The sequence below is a fragment of the Notamacropus eugenii genome, chromosome 1, assembly GCF_028372415.1.
Source record: "Notamacropus eugenii isolate mMacEug1 chromosome 1, mMacEug1.pri_v2, whole genome shotgun sequence".
Classification (NCBI taxonomy): Eukaryota; Metazoa; Chordata; class Mammalia; order Diprotodontia; family Macropodidae; genus Notamacropus; species Notamacropus eugenii.
The window spans coordinates 403,795,204-403,815,388 of NC_092872.1; the positions used below are offsets into that span (position 1 = coordinate 403,795,204).

General features: G+C 38.4%; 1 protein-coding gene across 6 annotated transcripts in view; it reads right to left on the bottom strand.

The window, feature by feature from the left end:
* The window catches only part of FBXW11 (F-box and WD repeat domain containing 11), a 90,100-nt gene that overhangs the window by 32,094 nt on the left and 37,821 nt on the right, over positions 1-20,185 (bottom strand). For 4 of the 6 annotated variants that reach the window (XM_072630968.1, XM_072630967.1, XM_072630965.1 and 1 more), the window contains one exon: positions 2,993-3,055. The exons of the other annotated variants lie outside the window; for them this stretch is intronic. In XM_072630968.1, the coding sequence (XP_072487069.1) occupies positions 2,993-3,043 (51 nt within the window). In that variant the 5' untranslated portion in view covers positions 3,044-3,055. The remainder of the gene's footprint in view (positions 1-2,992; positions 3,056-20,185) is intronic. 6 annotated transcript variants of the gene reach the window in all.

The window sequence follows — 20,185 nt, forward strand, 5'->3', positions numbered from 1 at the left end:
AAGCAATTCCAGTGCCTCCCTATTGGCTTGAAGATAAAACAGACTCCTCTGTTTAGCTTTTAAAGTCTTCACAATCTGGCCCCAACCTATCTTCCCAGTCTTACTGGACATCACTCCCCATCTGTGATATAGCCAAAATGGCCTCTGTGTGACACACACACACACACACACACACACACACACACACACACACACAGACACACACATGACTGGAATGCACTCCCTCCTTACCTCCAGCCTTAGAGACTTGCTCTGTTCCTTTAAGATGCATGTTCTGCATGGTCTCTCCCAACACCTGCTGCTCTCACCAACTTCCCACCACCAAGGACTGCTGCTCTGCCTGCCTCTAAACTACTTTGAGTGCACCTTCTCCCCTCTTGTTTGCATTTACATATTCACTTCATAACTCATAGATAAGATAAATAGAAAGATATGTATGTGTATATGTATGTGTATATGTACATACACACATATATTCACTTCAATGTTTATGCTACGTATATCATATTTATATATATATATATATATATATATATATATATATATATATATATATATATATATATATACACATACTTGTCTCTCTCACTAAAACATAAACCTCTTGTAAGTTGGAACTGTTTCTCTTACACTCACATCCCTTGTGCCTGGTGCTTAAGAGATGCTGATTAATTGGTGATAGAAGCTACTAAACAACTTTGGGGGAGATTTTAATAGCCACTAACTAGAAATACTTGGATAAAGTTATTAGTGCTAAAAGAATTAAGTATTTTTGTATTTGAACTGTTGTATCAAAATACTTGTCTAATTTATAAATAAATTTAACTTTCAAACTGTAATTGTTGATAATACTATATTGAACTTTTGTATAGAAATATAGATCCAATACTTTCCAAAAATTTTTAATAAACAATCCTGAAATCAACTGCTTTTCTACATGCATATATGAACGATTTCCCCTTTCCCCCCTCCCCTGTATCTCAATTACTTATATCAGAAGAAGAGGAGGAACATAAAATTTTATAAAGATCTAGAAAGAGTTGCCCTTAGTAATGTACTAGGACTTAAATCAAACTAATTTAAATATCATGTCCAGAAAGAGCCTAAAGGGCTTAACAAGTTTATCATCTAAAGAAGAATGCATTTAAATCATCCTAAAGAGGAGGTATCTGTTAATGATAATCCAAGGAGATTCACAGACCTATACTAATGTATATGCCTAGCCGTATAATCACTAGTTTCCATCTAGTATCTAATGCAGCGGTCTTCCAATAAATTAGAGAATAGCACTGTTGTATAATGGAAAGAGCAATCGAAGGACTTGGTGACAGGAAATGCGTGGGTTTGAATACCAGCCCCTGGTACCTACTTAGACAAGTCCCTTTCATTCCCTAAGTCTGGTTTTCACCATATATAAAATGGGGATAACACTTAATATTAGCTATCTCACAGGGTTGTTGCAATTCTGAAAGTGATATGTATATATGAACTATTTTTCATCATCATTACTCTTATGGTTATCTCAAGAACCAGGTTTGGCTGTTTGAGAGGACATTTCTCTCACTATAGAATTATGGACTTATGGAATATATGGAATTTATTATAGAGACACCTCTAATACTATATTACATCTGCAGGTTTTATTTTTCTCCCCTAGGATGAGGGAAGGACTCAATGGTACCAGGCACCACCAGAGGGTAGCATGGAGCTGATAATTGAAATCTTTTGTGTAGTGAACTTAAAGGCTAGATGAACCTCATTTTTAGAAAATCCAGATAGGTGAGATAGTCACTTCAATTCCTTGTGCCCTTAGTATGTTTTTATGTTTATTAGCTATTTGACTAGCTGAGTAAGAGCTACGATGATGGAAACCATTGTCAACTGAAAGACCAATCAGAAATGAAGATAAAACAGCTCTGAAATTATAATATAAAAATAAGGGAAAAGAATTTTCAGGAATATAAAATCTGAATTCTTCCACTTCATCTGGAGTCACAAAGAGCTGAGTTCAGATTTCAACTTTGCTATTTACCATTTTGTGACCTTGTGCAAGTTATTCGTCACTACCTATCAAATGAAAGGGCCTACAAGATGACTCCTTGCCCTTTGTGCCCCTGAGATTCCTTCCAGCTCTACATCTGCTACCCTATAATCTTTTAGTAACTGTGTCAGTATATTACTCCAGCTTATTTTCCACATTTTATACTCAACCATTGATGCCCTTTCTACTCATCACTTCTACAGAATCCCTTCGAGTTTAAAAAAAAAATAAAATTTTTGTATGAAAGTTTATAATAGTGCTACATTGCTACAAATCTGCCTTCCTCATTTAAACTGTACAGAGCTCAGATTGTTTTTATTGCTAATTTTATTTGTGACGAAGGATATTGTTTGTGTGTGTAAACATGTGGGCATAAGCTAGGAATTCCAGTAACATGGGCTTTCACAACAAAGCCTCGCTCACTCACACTGGAGTCAGAAACCTCAAAGAGTCACAACCAAAGCAATGTCCAGGGGTGTTACTGGCACAAACAAGAAAACTTCCAACAAGGAACAGGAAGAAAAACATAAAAAGAAAGGGAATAGGATCATAGAGGGCGAAGACAGGATGAGGAAGAGAAATGTGGTAAGCTAGTTAGTGGCCAAGTGCCATTTTTAGTAATCACTTTCGATGGCTCGTGTCTGTATTTGATTCTAACAAGATCTATAAAAAAAAAAAAGAAAAGAAAAAATAAAAAGATCTATGGGATATTTGAGGCTATTACCAGCTGGACTTCTGATCAGTTTTTAACTGCTCCTTAGGTAGGATGATAGGTTTAGAAAAGGACAGAGATCATCTAGTCCAATTCCCTCATATTCCTAAACAAATGTGAATTTGTATATTCTCTTAAAATGGTAGAGTACAATGCAGAGAAAAAGAAAAGCCAAAAAAAAAAAAAAAAGTAGGAGGACCAACTCAATTCACTATCTCATCTGTAAGCATTGCTCCTACCTGCCATAGTGTATTTTTCTTTGGGGACTCATCTTCATTCTGATCCTCCATAACTGACGTGTTCTAAGGGAGAAAAAGGTTATTTTGATTATACTGAATTTTTCAAACCTAGACAGCTACTCATCTACTGAGTCATTAATTTGAGAAAAAAAAAAGACAACTAAAGTTAACAAGCATTTCTACACACTTTCCCCCAAAATATAAAGACAGCCAATTTGCCATTGCATATTCAGCTTGCGGCTAACACATGCCATCCAGCTTGGGCTTGGAAGAGGGATGGGCAAGTCTGGGAGGCATGCTCATCTTTTTCATCATTCCTGGATTAGTAGTTCTATCACCCAAACAAGCACACACTTCAAAGCAGTTCTTTTCAAGGCTGAGCATGCTCAGTTGACAGTAGATTGGTGAAGGGAGGGAGCTTTTTCTTAATCATAAATGAATGCCTCTATTTCTGAGAGGAGTCCTCAGTGCTGCTCAGACTTCTATTGGCAGCAGCTAGATTACTTCCTGAATCTGACTCCTACCTCATTCTTCCTGGGTGTAGGAGCCTGGGAAAGTCATTTACATTCCTAGCCTTAGTTCCTTCATCTGTAAAGTGAGTATAATAATAGCACCTATCCCACAGGGTTATTATGAGGATTAAGACAGCAAGTTATAAATCTAAGGCATGAATAATAAACTATTATTACATATTATCTGATCCATCTAAAATCTATCTCCCAAATAATTGGAAATGATGGTACATTTTAGAGTCCCTTTTTTGATTGGCCTTGTTTCCTCAGAATAGAATACCCACAGGAACTATGTTCTTTCGTGTTGTGTAACAAGGGAAAGGAGCTCAAGCCCTTATTGGTACAGATAATGAATGATAAGTTGGCTGGATTAATAGGTGTAGACCAGTAAGTCTGGTTTCCCTTGGGAGGGAAAAGTCATCTTTCTATTCTGTTTACAAGAAAAATAATATTCGGTCTGTAAAGAAATACTATACAGTTGTGATGAGACCCTTAAAATCATTAGGGTTAAAAGGGACCTGAATAAATTTGGAAAAACTATCAGAAAGCTGGTCATGGATCCTAGGTCATTCAGTTAGAAGCATACACTCAAGCCCCACTGTCCGTGACCTCTCTGAAGACCTTTTAATGCTACTAATCACCCTCTCCTCCTTGATACTCTCTTCTCTCTAGGTTTTTAGAACACTATTCTCTCCTGGTTCTCCTCCTGCCTTATGTGACAGCTCCTTCTCAGTCTCCTTTGCTGGATCTTCACCCATCTTTGCTGGATCATGTTCTCTAACCATAGGTGTCCCTCAGAGTTTAGTCCTGGGCCTTCTTTTCTTCTCCTTCTGTACTACTTCTCTAGATAATCTTATCAGTTCCATTAATTACATATCTATGCTGATGATTCTCAAATTTATCTTTCCTGCCCCCCAACTATGTGCTGATCTCCAGTCTCCCATCTAAAACTTCCTTTCAAACATCTTGAACTAGATACTCAAAGTGTCCAAAATAGAGCTCTTTTTTATCTTCCAAATCTTCCCCACTTCCTACTTTTCCTATTAAGGTAGTACAGGGTATCATCATCTTCCCAATCCCTCAAGCTTATAAGCTAGGGATCATCTTTCATTACCTCACACACCACCACCACCACCACCACCACCACCATATTCAATCTGTTGCCAAGGCTTGAGGATTTCACCTTTGCAACATCTCTTGAATATACTTCCTTCTCCCTTCTGATACTCTGATGCTGGCCCTCTCATCACTATGTCAACATGTGGAATATTACAAGCCTGCTCATGAGTCTGTCTACCTCTTCTCTCCCACTCTAATCAATCCATCCTCCATTCAACCACTAAAGGACTTTCCTAAATCTTAGCTTTGACCATGTCACTTCCCTACTCAATAAACTCCAGCCTATCACCTCTACAGATCAAATACAAAATACTCTCTGTATGGCAACCAAAGCCTTTCATAACCTAGTACCCTCCTACCTTTCCAATTTTCTCATACCTAACTCTCCCACTGCATCCTCTTTGATCCAATGACATTTGTCTCTTTGCTGCTGCAAGAACAAGGCAATCCATTTCTTTGCTCTGGCATTTTCTTTGGTTGGGCCCATATTTAAAATGTTCTCATTCTTCTTCTCTGCCTACAACTTTCCCTGGCTTCCTTTAAGACCCAACTAAAATTCTACAGGAAGCTTTTTCCAACCTCTCAATTCTAATGTCTTTCCTCTCCTACTGATTTCCCATTTATCCTCTATAGAGTTTGCTTTGTATATATTTGTTTGCATGTTGTCTCCCACATAGATGGTGAATTCCTTCAAGGCAACCATTGTCTCTTATCTCCTTGCATACCCCCAGTGCTTAGCACAGTAGGTGCTCAATAAATATTTACTAATTGACTGAACCAAAACCAAATAAAAATTCAACGGAACATAGATAGTGTTAGTATCCGATTTTCTAGGTCAGCGTGCAGCCTGAAGACTATGGAAAATTTAGTGCGGCCTTCATCTTTGCTTGAGTTTGACATCACAGATCTAATCCTATCTCCTGCGCAATGCAAGAATCCCATCTACAATATTCAAGGACTGAAAAACCTTTCCATTCGATGGAATATGAGCTTCATTAACTGAAGCTCATACAGGATTTTATATTATATTTTTTCTTCCTAAAAGTTTGACACTGGCCAAAATTCGAAGTTTAGTGGTACTTCAGAGAAGGAAGGGGAGGGACTAAACATATACATAGCATCTACTATGGGCCAGGCACTGTGCTAAACACTTTACAAATACCTCATTCAATCTTAACAAACAACTCTTTGAAGTAGGTGCTGGCTGCTGTTATCTCCTTTTTACAGTTGAGGTCACACAGCTAGTGTCTGAGGTCCGAATTTGAACTGGGGTCTTTCTTACTCCAAACCCAGCAAGCACTTTATCCACTGCCACCTAGCTACCCGTTAGTATTATGTGTAATCTCAATTTACAAGAGGTAATGATGCCCTTTCAGCTCTAAAAGGCCTTAATTCTAAGGACTCATAAATGATTTAAACTAAAGCGAGAATGTTGGATTTTGAAAGCAAAAGATTTGTATTTGAATCTTTACTCTGAGCAAGTTTCAAGCTCTCTGGACCTGAAGGGGCTGGAACAAATGGCCTCCAAGCTCTTGCCTTCTAGGTAGAAATCTATGATCCTATCAAAGAGCATTACTCGGTGGGCCCTACTACCTAACTTAGATTTGCTTTGTATATATTACAAATTATAGTGCTTACAAATTAACATATGGTATTATCCTATCTTGATGGATCTGTGGTGGCAGTATCCCACTCAATTTCCTTTCTTTTATGTTCATATTCAATTCCTGTATATGCTATGGGCATCTCTGGTATTTTCCCCAAATGGTATTTTCCATTTGATTCCTTCAAAACACCCAATATTTACTTCTGCTTGACAGTTACCTTCTCACCATCTGCCTTGCCAGGGTGTTAAATACCCTTATTCCCTTATTATTTCTCCTTTCCAGTTCTAACCTTAATCAAAACAACCTGGGCACTGCTCCAGCAAAGACTTAATCTACTGCCTATGGCCCCACTCACAATCTCACAAATTTCTAGTTAAGGCATTCTTAAATGTTTTTTGTTTCAGAATTCTTTTAAATATATAAAATTAAATACATAGGATTACAAAGGAAACCAAAGGTTAGTGATAATAAAGATGTAAGTTTTCTCTCATCCAAGATCACAGCCCCTTAGAAATCTACACATGGATCCCAGGTTAAGAACTCCTGTTCTAACCAAACAAAACGCCCTTTGCCCTTCCCTGATCACCACCACTCTCTGTCTATTGTTTCCCCTTATTGGAATGTAAGCTTCTTGAGGACAAGGATTGTCTACCTCAGTAGTCTCAGTACTTAGCCAAACGCTTTGAATATATTGTGCTTAATATTTTTTTTAATTCATTCAACCTAGATATCACAAAAATTCTGACTGAATATCAATCACACTATCATGTTCTCTCAAAGGGGTTCCCAACAAACAGCATGGCAGGACTAGATGTTTATTTGGACATTATTTGAACAAATTATTTGGATAGTAATATTTGGACATTACTTATAGCAAAAAATAATAATAATCATTTCATAGTCTATGGGCCCTTAAAGAATTCTGAGAAGTATTTCTGGAAAAGGCAGGCAGGGGGAAGCCAATTCACTCCTCAGTGAATAAAGGAAAAGGAAAAAGTTCTGTCCTAATTCTCACACCCCAGGAGGGCTATACAGTATTTATTTCTATATCCTTCCAGTCCCATTTATCTCTGAAGGCTTAGTAATTAAGTAATCTCAACTGTACTTAATTAAATTCTATCTTATGGAGAAATATTTAGGTACCATTCACACCTCTGGCTTATTTTATCAAGCCTTCCTAGCAGGCTTGCAAAGAGAAAATCTCTATGCTCCTCCCTACAGAATTGCTGTCTGGAAAAAGATCAGGCCACTCTCTTATTCTGGTTAAGTGTCAGGAAGAAAAAAGGAAACTATTGTGAAAAATATAGTACGTTACTATCTCACTTCTCTACACTGGTTAACTTTATCAGTTTGAAATACATCAGGAGGAGGGAAATGAGATGGATACAGTTCCCTTAAATCACAAAATTGGGGTAATCATGATCTTTCCAGCCTCAAAGACACAAGGAGGTAAAATGTCCAGCTTCCAAACTGGATAAGCAAAGATACCAAAACCCCAAGGAATTAGGAAAACTCTCAGTTAGCCGTGCCAAGTAAAGAGGGAGAGATGCAGCTTGGGTCACTCTAACTTTGGGAAAGGGTAAGTTTTCTGAAATAATATAGCCTTACTCCTCCTCTCCACTGCCTTCTCTGCATATCTACCAGGAGATATAAAAGGAAAAACTACAAGAAGCTGAAACTGAAACACATCCATTTTCCTACTACTTTCCAACAGAAGACTTAATATATGAAGTCCTTATGAAGCATGGGCTGAGCTGTTCACTGAGAGAATCCCCGGCAAGGACTGAGAAGACAAGTTCTAGTCGTGGCTCTACCTCCATTTTTTACTAGCTACTAGCCACGGAACTTTGGACACTGACCCGTTAATTACCTTCTCTATATCTGTTTTCTCAGCTCTGAGAAACAGGCAGTATGACCTGCCCAGCCTACTTCACCAGGCTGTCATGAAGATAAGAAGAAATAATGAATGTAAAGCACTTTGTAAACTGTCAAACACTATGCATATAAGGAACATTGTTGTTCTGTCTCTTTTTGGAGTAAAAACAACCTAAATGAGAATACAGGAGTCTCAACCGTGTTATACGGGGGGAAAAAAAAAGAAAAATGTCACTGTCCCTCCTTTTCCACTATTCTCCCAGACCACTGGCTGGTACTCTTCAAAAGATTACTGCACATTAGATGCAAAAATGGTGTTATTGCTTTGGACTGCAGAGCTTTGGGTAAAACTTGGAGGCCTCTAAATTTCTGACAAAATACCACTTATATCACAGAAATTAATATAAGAAGTTTGTTTTGGGGCTTCTAACATCCATCAGTGTGACATATTCAACCAAGTTTAATGACAGTGACAACACGATAGCCTTTGTTGGTGATCCATTCCTACAGCATTCCTGTATCTAGAATCTTACCTTATTATTTTCTAAGGATAAAATGTTTAAAAAAACAAAACCCTGTGCTGGTCAAATTTTCTAATAAGATAAGAAGTGAACTGTAGGGTACAAATTTTTATTTTGGTCCTGGTACTAGGCTTATTCTCAAGATAGCTTTCCCAACATCCAAAAGTAACACGAGTACCAGCAGCTTTCTTTGCAAGGATAGCATCCTGAAGACTGCCATTTTTCAAGATGACTCAAGTTTCTCTATCAGTTGGGAGAGCCATTTAGCAAAATAGTGGCCACTACATATTTTGGAGCCAGTTAACTCAAATAAATAGAGTGTAGTGCTGGTGATGCTACAGTATCTTATTCAATTCATATATAGGCCAAGTTAACTTAGTAAAAATCTGTCATTAAGACTGGCCAACTGACTTGCAAATAAGTACCACTAATATGGAGAGAATCTAGGAAAGATGTCAGGGCATTATCAAGCATTGGTAAAACAACTCATTAGGATGGGCACATTAAGAATAGCTAAAACCAAGGGTATGGCAACAGCAACAGAGGTAGTGCACTTAAATTATCTAAACAAGCTTAAATCTTCCATATAAAAGTGCTGGCTTTCATTTTCTAGTATAAATGAAGAGATGCATGTACTTTTTAAACCTTAAAAACCTTTAAAAAACTATCTAAACATCACTTATTGTTGTTATTGATATATATTAACTGATATAACTTCAGTTATTGTTATTATTAATGGATCTATTCTGGTGAAAGTGAAAGCTAAATTCAATAATGAAAGAAATTTTTCCAATGACTTCAAACTACCAAAATAGGAATGTGTTCCTTTTTTAAATTTTTTCTCAAAAGACTTTTTGTCAAGGAAAGAGTTAAGATGGTAAATAGCCCCATGGCATGCTGGTACAATAGTACAGCACTATGTCTCCTATAGAATTTTAGTTACCACTTTTCCTTTGTAGCACTTCCCTAAATGCAGGATTTCCTTTCCGTTACTGGTCACCTCACTGTCTCCAAAACCCCAAGAAGTTCTAGGATGATTGTTGATTCACACCTTCACTGCAGCTCCTGGAATATTTCTGCTTTCTCTTTTTTTCCTTTTTTTTTAACGAGCCAATAATGTTTAATGGGTGCAGACTTGTAATATCATATTTCACCAGCAGGTGACACCATCTAATAGACTGATGCATTTCAAACCAAAAATTCCTAACCTCAAAAGTTTTATATTACGTAAAAAGAATTAGTTCCCTAGCTCCCGATTTATAATCAAAGTTACAAGTTTAAAGGTCTGGATTTTGAGGACGGGTTGAAAAGGCATGGCCAAGTTCATAGCTATAGTTCACTGTCTGAATGCTATGGGTGCATGGAAACATATGAGAAGAGTCATACCCAAAAAACTACCAGAAGCCATGGTGTGAATTCACCTGGGTTTCTTTAAAATAGGAAAGTAAATAGAGTCTGGCCATATCAAAAGCCTAGTGACAAGTCAATTCCATTTTTTAAAAAATTCAATAGGCTGTCACTAAATACGCAAAGCATTGGAAATACAAGAAAAAAATAATAGTCAGGTCCTACCCTCAAAAATCTTTTTGTCCGTGGACAAAACATGTACATAAAGGAGTAAAACACCAAAGTAGGGAGTTTAGGAGAGATCAAGTATTCTATGGGAATGAGGGAAGGGATGAAAATCAGGGGGATCAGGGCAAGATTTTAAAAGAAGGTGGTGTCTGAACTGAGACTTGAGAGTGGATATGAAATTTTAGGGAGAAGCAGTATGCTGGGATTGTGTGGATACATAATGGAAGAGATCATGTCACATTACAGAAAAACCAGTAATCCAGTTTGGTTGAAATGTAAAGTTAATAAAGAGATGTTATATTAAATGAGGCTCGAAAGGAGACATATTGTGGAAAATCTCAAATTTTTGATGAAAGAGTTCAGATTTTATCCTTGAGGCACTAGAGGAGACCCTGAAAAGCCTTAGAGCAAGGAAATGACATGACCATTTCCTTGGTATGCCTTAGCAAGATTCTCTTGGCAGTTATGTGAAAGGCAAATTGGAGAGGGCAAAGACAGGCAACAGAGAGAACAAAATTAGAAGGCCATTATAATAATCTAGACAAATATTGATGAGAGCTAGTGTAGCTACTTCTAGAGTAGGAGGGGCTGCGAAGAAATAAGCATGTTTGGGAGGATGATAATACTCTCAAAAGAGAAAGGAAAAGAAGGAAGAAGAGGCTAGGGGCAAAAGATGATAAAAGCCATTTTGGATATTGAGTTTGAGGCGCTCATAAGATTCAGATGGAGCTGTCCAGCAGGGGTAGAAATATAGATTTGAGTCATCTGAGTAGATGATTAAGATATAGAAGTGGATGACAAGAATTACCGAGAAAGAATAAAGAGGTGATCTGCAGGAACCCAAATAAAAACAATTTTTATGATTATTCTAATGGTAAAGTGCTAAAATAGGTGTAGGCGCCATATTTGTGAAAGATTAAGCTACTGAAGAAGCAGAAAATAGGGTGTGCACATAATACAACTGTTTAACATTCCCAGGACAACAGGAAACAAAGGGGAAGCAATTTGGAAAGAGCAGTATATTTGGAATCTGATCATGGAGGATCAAATTCCACCCCTGCCATTAATTGCTTGAGTTCAGTTCTCGCAAGTCACTTAAACATCTCTGGGCCTGGTTACATCATTTGTGAAATGAAATGGCTGGAGGAAGAACAAGGGGACCAATCAATGGAGGGCTTCCAAATTCTCTTCTACATCTAAAGCTACGTTCCTACAATCTTAAGTGTCAAGCAGTAAAATTCCCTCATGTTACAGACAAGGAAGCAAATCCCAAATGGTTCAGTGACTTAGCTAAGGTCACACAATAAGTTAGTAACAAGCAACTCAAGTATCCTGACTTCCAAATTCAGTGCTCTTTGTTTTCTTTCACAGTAAATACAAGAATTACTTACAGAAACCCCACGAAGCAAGAAGAATCTATCATCTGAATAAGTTTTGAAAGTTGTAAGAGAAAGCTGGTCCAAAGGTACTGGTCACATCATACAAATAACCTAAGCAGAGTTGTTTCTCTTCATTCCCAGTAATAATGATGGGGCGGGGCAGAAAGAGGGGTGGATGGGGGAGATTTTCTACCCTTCAGTTTGTTCATGTGAGTCACTAGTGGCCATCTATAAATATATTTGGCAGATCCTAAGGAGGGCAAAATTTCAAGTAGCAATCCTAAAATTTCTCTGTATCCAACTACTGTTGCCATCCTATCTGTGATTTATCAAGAATGAACTGCCCAGGGAAATTACCGGGGAGAAACTACTGTCTCCTTTATATGCACCAGGTCTCAACTGTTCTTTGTTCCCCAATTCAGATCACTTGTATAATGATTTCCAAAAAGTTGCTTTCTCTTAAACAAATTAAAAGTTAACTAGTTATTGCCCACTCTAGGCTAGGAGACCAAGGGATGGGTGCCATGGAGACAGACATTTCTGGGATCCCAACTGGATTTATTCCCAGTCAACAAGTAGGACTTTAGAAACAATGTGATAAATGGTGGCTAGAAAGACAATCTCAACCCTCATAAGGATTCCCTGACCGAATAATAAAAGTAACACAAGAGTCAGACCACATCATTAAGTCCAAAATGCTATTTTAACTTATTTAAGCTGATGATACATTTATAATAACACTGTTCCTATGGAGTTAACTGTCCTGGTTATGATAGCTGGCCTAACACTCTGTTTCTGTGGGGTGTGCCTTACCTGAAATAGTACTTTAGGGACTATGTTTCTGTTACAATCAGGAATAAATAGGCATTTATGGGAATACCTGGAAAAATAACCACCATATATAACATTGTTTCTCTATGAAAATATATTCACATGACTGACTCAAACTTTTGGAACAAAGTTTTTAATAAGTTGGGAGATTATATTTGTCAGTTGAAATACTGACACTTTAGGTCAGTAAATTCTGTTTAAAAAATAATAATAATGCTAATCCTGTAATAAATCCCCATTCATAAAGGTTATGAAATAATATATTCTATCTAAAGAACCATTACACCTTTACTTCCTAGCACAGTGCCTGGCACATAGTAAAAGCTTAATAAATGCTTATTGGTAGATGGACAGTTACCTTATGTTACACACACAGAATATCAATATCTAAATAATTAAAGCAATGAAATCATTCATATTTATGCCAGCTAACCCTTCACAAGGAAAACTTTATGACCATGTGCATATATTTTAGTATAAAATCATTGCATTATACATAAGAATAGGTAAATAAAATCAGAATCTCTTATATGATGGAGGCAGAATTATTGAAAGAAGCTAAGGAAATGAAATAAGGCAGAATTTTGCATTTATTTTGTATCTTCTTATATATGTCCCTCTTGTCTCCCTCAGTGAAATATTAGTTCCTCACAAATGGGGTATGTCTCATTTTTTTTACCTATATTCCCACAGCCTAACACAGTGCTGGCACATAGTAGGTGCCCAATAAATTCTTGTTTATTGACTAATTCATAGCAAGTGGTCCTTTGATATCAAGGCTTTCTGGGAAGGTTGTTCTAACATTACAGCTGGTATCCAAGAAGTGAGGGGGGCAGGGGAAGGAGATGAAAAGTTTTGACTCTGGTTTTCCATGTGTCTGCCTCTTTCTAAACCCAAAGTGAAGTGGGAAAAGGGAAAGGAAACTAAAGGGGGATGGGGTGAAGTGAAGAAAGCAGCTGGGAATCATAAGAGTTTGAGTCTTCTCTGGAGAAGAGGCTCAGTCCTGAGTCTAAAATGAGGAAATAATTCTCTGCAATGTTCATGGTCTTGCAGTAGAGGGCAGCAGGGGCACAGGAGCCCTATGGGAGCCCTATGGGAGTTATTGTCATATTTGCGGTCCCATGTGCTTTTAACTCCGAATTCTTAGACTATAGCAGCAGCTAAGCTTTTCCTCCTCATACATCCTCCTTAGGAGAAAAAAATCAATACCACTTTCCATGAAAGGAACATTATTAGAAATAAGATACAGAATCAAAATCTATACCCAAAGGATAACTGGATCTTCTAAAGAACTTGTTCCAGATGGTGTACAGATGATTAAACTGCATTTCAAAGCTTTACAATGCTAACCCTCATGATCACTCTATTCTTTGTATTACAAGTGCTCACACATGTACGATGCTATGTCGTACACTGGGGAGAAAAACAACAAAGCAAACAATCGTGGTTCCCTATGTTTCTGAGACTTAAGTGTCTAGAACAGAAAACCTCAGTAAAGACATGGTATATGTATGAGATATGAGACTCTACCAAGTCACTGGAAGCAGAGGAAGCTGGGAAGGGTGAACAATACTACCAGTACATAATTGCCCAATTGTGTAGAAAGTGAACTCTGAGGAGATCTTCAAAGGAGGACAGGTAGAATGTTTATTGGACTTGGGAGGCTTAGTCCTAGGAGCAGCATAAACCAAGTAGGGGTAAATGAGGGGGGAACAAGCGGAGGTAAGTAAAATTATGTTAAAGACTATCTTAAATTTAAGCGTGTTCATCCTTCGTTGCAGAAGAAGACCATGGCATCAGAGAAATGATGATATGACTTGCACTTGACTTTGTTTATGAGTGAGGGAGGGCTGTGTAGGTCACCAGTCTCACTTCTCCACAGCCATCTGAATCCAGTGACCAAAAATATTCATCAGGATGACTGGAGATGACCCAGGATGAGGCAATTGGGGTTAAGTGACTTGCCCCAGGTCACACAGCTAGTGAGTGTCAAGTGTCTGAGATGAAATTTGAACTCAGGTCCTCCTGACTCCTGCACTGGTACTCTATCCACTGCATCACCTAGCTGCCCATCTTAAATTTAAGTAAGGTTTGACTGAATAGAGCAGATCAGCAAGAGAAGGATTTGAAAAATACATTCTAGATCAGGTTGAGTCCAATGGAAAGACTCAATATAGATGAGGAAGAGCTTGAAAAGTTCTTAGGTTTAAATGTAAGTGGAGGAGGAGTGGGATTGTGGAATATTTATGCAGAAGAAACAGAAGTAAAAACAAATGGCTAGGGTCTGTGTAATATATGCTATCCCAGGAGTCAGAGCAGCAGTGAGCTAAGCAGACCAGGTGACTTGGATCAGTTGATTTAGTTGGACATTAATATAGAGAGAAAGGAACAAGGCAGATTGCCTAAAGAGCTGTGAACCAGTTCTGGTCCAAAAACCGAGCTGATATGCAGATCTGCATGAGACCAAGTCTGGTTCAGATAGATTCAGTCTTTAAAAATAAATAAAAACAAAAGATATTACTAAAATGTGGTTTGTTTTTTTTTTTATTTCAATTTCAGTGGCTCCCTAATGCCTTTTGGATAAAGCAAAAAATCCTCAGCCTGGCACTGAAAGCCCTCCATAACCTAGCTCCCACCTTGCTGTTCAGTCTTGTTTCCCACAAACTTCCTTCACCTACTCCCAGTTCTAGTCAAATGAGCCTCCTAGTTATTCCCCATACGGTCCAGCATTGCTTGTGCCTTTGTTGAATGAATTGCATAGCTAAGATTTGGGTCTATAGGAAACGCAGTTTTTGTGAGTAAAGGTCTATATTGTAACTTGAGTTGGTGTATGCTTTTTCATGAACTGCTACAATAATTTCTGTCTCTCTTCTATACGGTGCAGCATTCTTTAACTCATACCTAGGAGTCTCTTCCAGACTGAAATACTCTTCAGTGTAAGAAGGTCAAGTATGGTTTCATGGCACACAGAGGGAACTCCTGTGAAAATTCTAACCATATCCTAGCAACTGGATCTTATTTGAATTATACTTTTTGTTGAATTGTGTGGGTTAGCTTCCCAAATTGGCATCGTTCAGTAGAAGAGTTCACAGAATATTTGGGAGAGCTTATGCATAATGTATGTGATATAGTTAGTTTCATACATGAGGCATCTGACTAGTCCATGAGCCTTTGGCCCCTTTTATTTCTTGATTCCAAACTATATTTTCCACTGGTTTTTTTGTGGTTTTCCTCTATGCCCACCTTCACTTTGAAGATGCAGAATACTAAGGTGGAATTTCATTTAGTTTGAAGGCCTTCATCAAAATTCATCAAGATGGCATTTTCTACATCTTCATCCTCTGCAATGGATGTTGGTATCTAAGTTGCAATTATCTTCATGGTAGTTTGGTTTGGCTTTTCCATGTCATAAACATTATGTTTAAAGCGCATTATTAAGAGACTGGAAAGAGGGGCCTCCAGTGTATTGGATAGATTTGCTTTGGAGGACTTACAGAAAAACCTGAGAGGCAAGGTTTGTTCAGATTGAAAAGGTTTGGATGAGTAACGATTTGCACTGGGGGAAGGAGTAACAATAATAGTGACTTGGATTTATATAAAGCTTTAATGGTTACATTGTGCTTTCCTCCCAACAGTCTATGTGGTAGCTTGAGCATCATCACCTTCATTTTACAGATGAAGTAACTGGCACTCAGAGAGTTAGTTAAGCCCAAGATCCAATGACTAATAAGTGTCAGGGCCAGGATTTAAGTCCAGGTCTACTGACTTAAGTATAAACATTCTTTCTTCTCTTGTCTATTACCTCTAAAGTACTGACCCACCATGTAGTAAAACAGATCCAATGTACAGGATAGATGCTGTCTCATGTCAGGGGATAACTAAGGAATGCCTTTCCTCCCCCAGTAGTAGGGACAGATTTCTGCTGATCACTTCACATTCTCTACCTATCCCCTCCCTTCATGACTAATGGCAAAGGCTCTTAAGCAGCTTGCTAAGTTTGGTGTGTCATCTTTAGCTATGGAAATATGCCTTTGATCTAAGTACTGTGCCATAAACAATGAACCTTACTTCCAGGTCCAGATGCTTCTGTGTTCAGTCCTTCATAGAATGTACCTGGTAGCTGTATGTCACTCTCCTGTAAAATGGAGGGTACTGACACCTGTGCTACTGGCCTTACAGCGGTGTTAGGAGGATCAAATGATATGATGTATGTGAGCAAACTTTACCATATTCCTATCAACTGAAGGAACCAGGAATGTTTAGTCTAGTTAGGAAAAGACTTATGGGCTATGTAACAGCCCGGCTTCAAGAATTTAAAGGATCTTCATGTGGAAGAGAAGGGTTAGGTTTGTTCCACTTGGCCCCAGAAAGCAGAATTAATTGTGAGCAACATGTGGAAGTTGTAATACAGCAAATCTAGGCTTGATGAAAGGAAGATTAGAGCTACCCACAAGTGGAATGAGCTGTTCTGGGAGGTTAATTTATGACCCCCTGTTGGGTGTGATAGAGAGGGAATTCTTGTTCAGGTGTGGACTGAATTAGATGACCTCTGAGAGTACAGTCAAGTCTAAAATTCTGTGACGAATATAACTATTGACTATTCATCTGCTTTAAGTTGTTTCAAAAGCAGAGACTGTAATTATAACATGATTCTGAGTCAAGGCTGTTTTATATAAAAATTTAATCCTGGCTCTTCAACTCTGAGGGCCAAGAGTGTACAAACCACTCCAAAACATATAGTGGCCTACCGTGATCTACCTCACAGGATTACTGAAAAAATTTGTTTATAAACCTTAAAAGACAGTAATAATTTTTTGTTGAGTCATTTTTGGTCATGTCTGACTCTCCATGACCCCATTTTGGGTTTTCTTGGCAAAGATATTGGAGTCTTTGTCATTTACTTCTCCAGGAAGGAAATTTTAGATGAATGAACCAAGGCAAACAGGGCTAAGTGACTTGCCCAGGATCATACAACTAGTAAGCACATCACCTAGTTGCCCCACTGATAAATAGGACTCTTCAAAATGAACAGGGTGCCTTTAAGGTAGCAAGCTCTTCAGCACTTGAACAAGTGTTCAAACAGAGATGTGATGACTAGCTATCAGGGGTATTATAGAAGGAAATATCCCTGTACTGAATGGGAGACTGGACTAGATGATATCCAAAGGGCCCCTCCAACTCTTCAACATCTTTATTTCTCTCATTCTTCCTCCCTTTCTGTCTCTCTTCTATACAGTGCTGCCTTTATCTTTTCTACTTTCAACCCTTGTGAAAAATCTAAATTGTGTGACTATAAAACTATACCATACAATAACGCCCTTCAATCAATGCAGAGCAACTCTTGGGTTGAGATGCAAATGAGCTGAGATGCAAAACTCCCTTCCCACCCTCCCACAAAATGTCTACTGGTGGGCAACCTTCAATTGACGAGCCTTTCCATACGTAAATAAGATGGCCCCCAGTTGGACACATGACTTAGCATTTTGACCTTAATCAGAGCTTTTCTGGCTCAGTCAGATGGGCCCAAGTTTGTGCTCTGCTGGCAAAGGCTTTTGTGAGACCAGGGTCACCTCTATGCCACAGTTAGGCATCAGGAAAAAAAAAACCTTAGCAGTTGGGAAACTGTTCTATAAATATTCAATACAGGCATTTTTAACTTTAAAACATTCCCATGTTGGAGACTGACTTTCATCTCCTCAGAATAAACAAAAATCTTCAGGCCTTGTTCTAAATACAAAAACTGTCTCTTTCAAAAAGTTAGATCACCGAGCCATCCCTCTGCTCAGAGAATAGATGCTATGTGAACCCCAAATCCTAGCCAAACCACACAGAAAGCCTCAAGATGCAGTGATTCTCTTTGTTCCTCATTTACCTTTCAGAGGCCCATGCCATTTTCCACAACACGTTTCATTTTCATCCACTAGAAGTGAAAAGCCAATCTGTTCTTATCAAAGGGTTTACATTCTTGGGCTTTAATTCTCTAAATCCAGCCATGCACTCACTCTGCAGCTAAAGTGCTCCCTCATCTTGTGGCTGAGACAGAAACTATTCAACATAGTAACATCTGAGATACAAAGAATCCTCAAATCAATGTCTGAGGATAAAAGAAGGCCCTGACATCTTCTGCATGTGACAGCCATTAAGAGTTTAGTGGGAGGACCTTGGCTAGGAGCCTGGTGAAGAAGGTATGGATATGACCGCCTAAGAACACAAGAGTCTAAGCCTCACAGGTGCTGAAGATGATTAGAAGGAGATGAAAGAGAAACAAAGAAGTGAAAGGAAAGAGGCAATGGGGAAAGTGTATTTGCAAACAGTGGGCAGGAAGATAGGCCTTGACTGCAGAAGTCAAGAGATGAAACAGAGCAATAAGTGTTTCGACGAACAAAAGGTGTTTTTAAAAACAACACCAGGGATGAAACCACGCTCAGTGAACTCATTTAAACACAGAATTCAAGTCCATATATTTTCTAAACCTACTAAAACAGAATGTCAAAATAGTCTCTGTCTGGAATTTGGCCTGAAAAAAGGAGGTAATATGAAGTAGTGGGGACAGTTTGCTGGATTTAGAGTCTGAAGACCTAGGTTTGGATTCCATCTCTGCCATTTGCCCTGAGGCTCAAATATGATGCCAGAAAAGAAGTTTTCAAACCTTAAAATACTTTACAGTTGTTAGCTATTCTAGTGTTCCTGTTCAATAGATGAGGAAAATACATAGATTTGATTGGATCACCAAGTATTTTTAACCACTCCATTTTTTTAAATTTCACATTTGGGTTGTTTGGGGTTCAACATATTAACTGGAGTTCACATTTTTTTGCTTCTATTTTGCTCTCTTCATGTACCTAAATGAAATGAAGGCTATATGTTTCTTAATGACTCTAGCTTAGCACTGTTGGCCTTCCAGCTTTTACTACTACTCAGTAATCCTTGCCCATCAAATTTTAAAGACTACTTTCAAAGCCCTATTTGCTTAAGAATTTGAACATGAGCCATCTGAAGTCAGAAGTCCTATAGCAGGGGTGGGGAACCTGTGGCCTCAAGGCCACATGTGGCCCTCTAGGTACTCAAGTGCAGCCCTCTGACTGAATCTAAACTTCTAGAACAAATTCACTTAATAAAAAGAAGTTATTCTGTAAAACTTGGACTCATTAAAAAGGTCACACCCAAGGACCTAGAAGGCTACATGTAGCCTTCAAAGGCTACAGGTTCCCCACCCGTCCTAGAGCTTCCCTATCTGAACAATACAGGAAAAAGGGAGGTCACCATGACACCACGACCCACATTCTGATCTGGTCTTCCAAGACTCTGGGAATTCTTTTCTCAATATTCCTCCTATCTTTTTCCTTGTCCCTCTTCATTTTTCATATCCATTAGGTCCAATCTTATACTGTTTTTCCTTCTTTTATTTATTATTATTCCACTTATATTCCACTTCCAACTATTAGAAAGCCTTTAAAGAACAGACTCCCCCATTTCCACCACCAGCCCAACTCCACAACCCCGCCAAAAAAGGGGAAAGCTTCATTCTTGGGTATCAGTCAACAAATCAGTTAATAAGAAGTTAGTTGCCTTCCTTTTAATTAGCTCCAGTTTATCATGTATGTATGTGTATATGTATGTATGCACATGTGTGCATCTTGTTGGTACAGTTTGCATGTAGTCTCTCCCATTAGACTATGAGCTCGCTGGGAGCAAGGGTTTGTTTGTTTGTTTGGGGTTTGTCTTTTTTTTTCTTTTGGCCTCTTTGTATCACCAGGCACTGGACACACTGCCT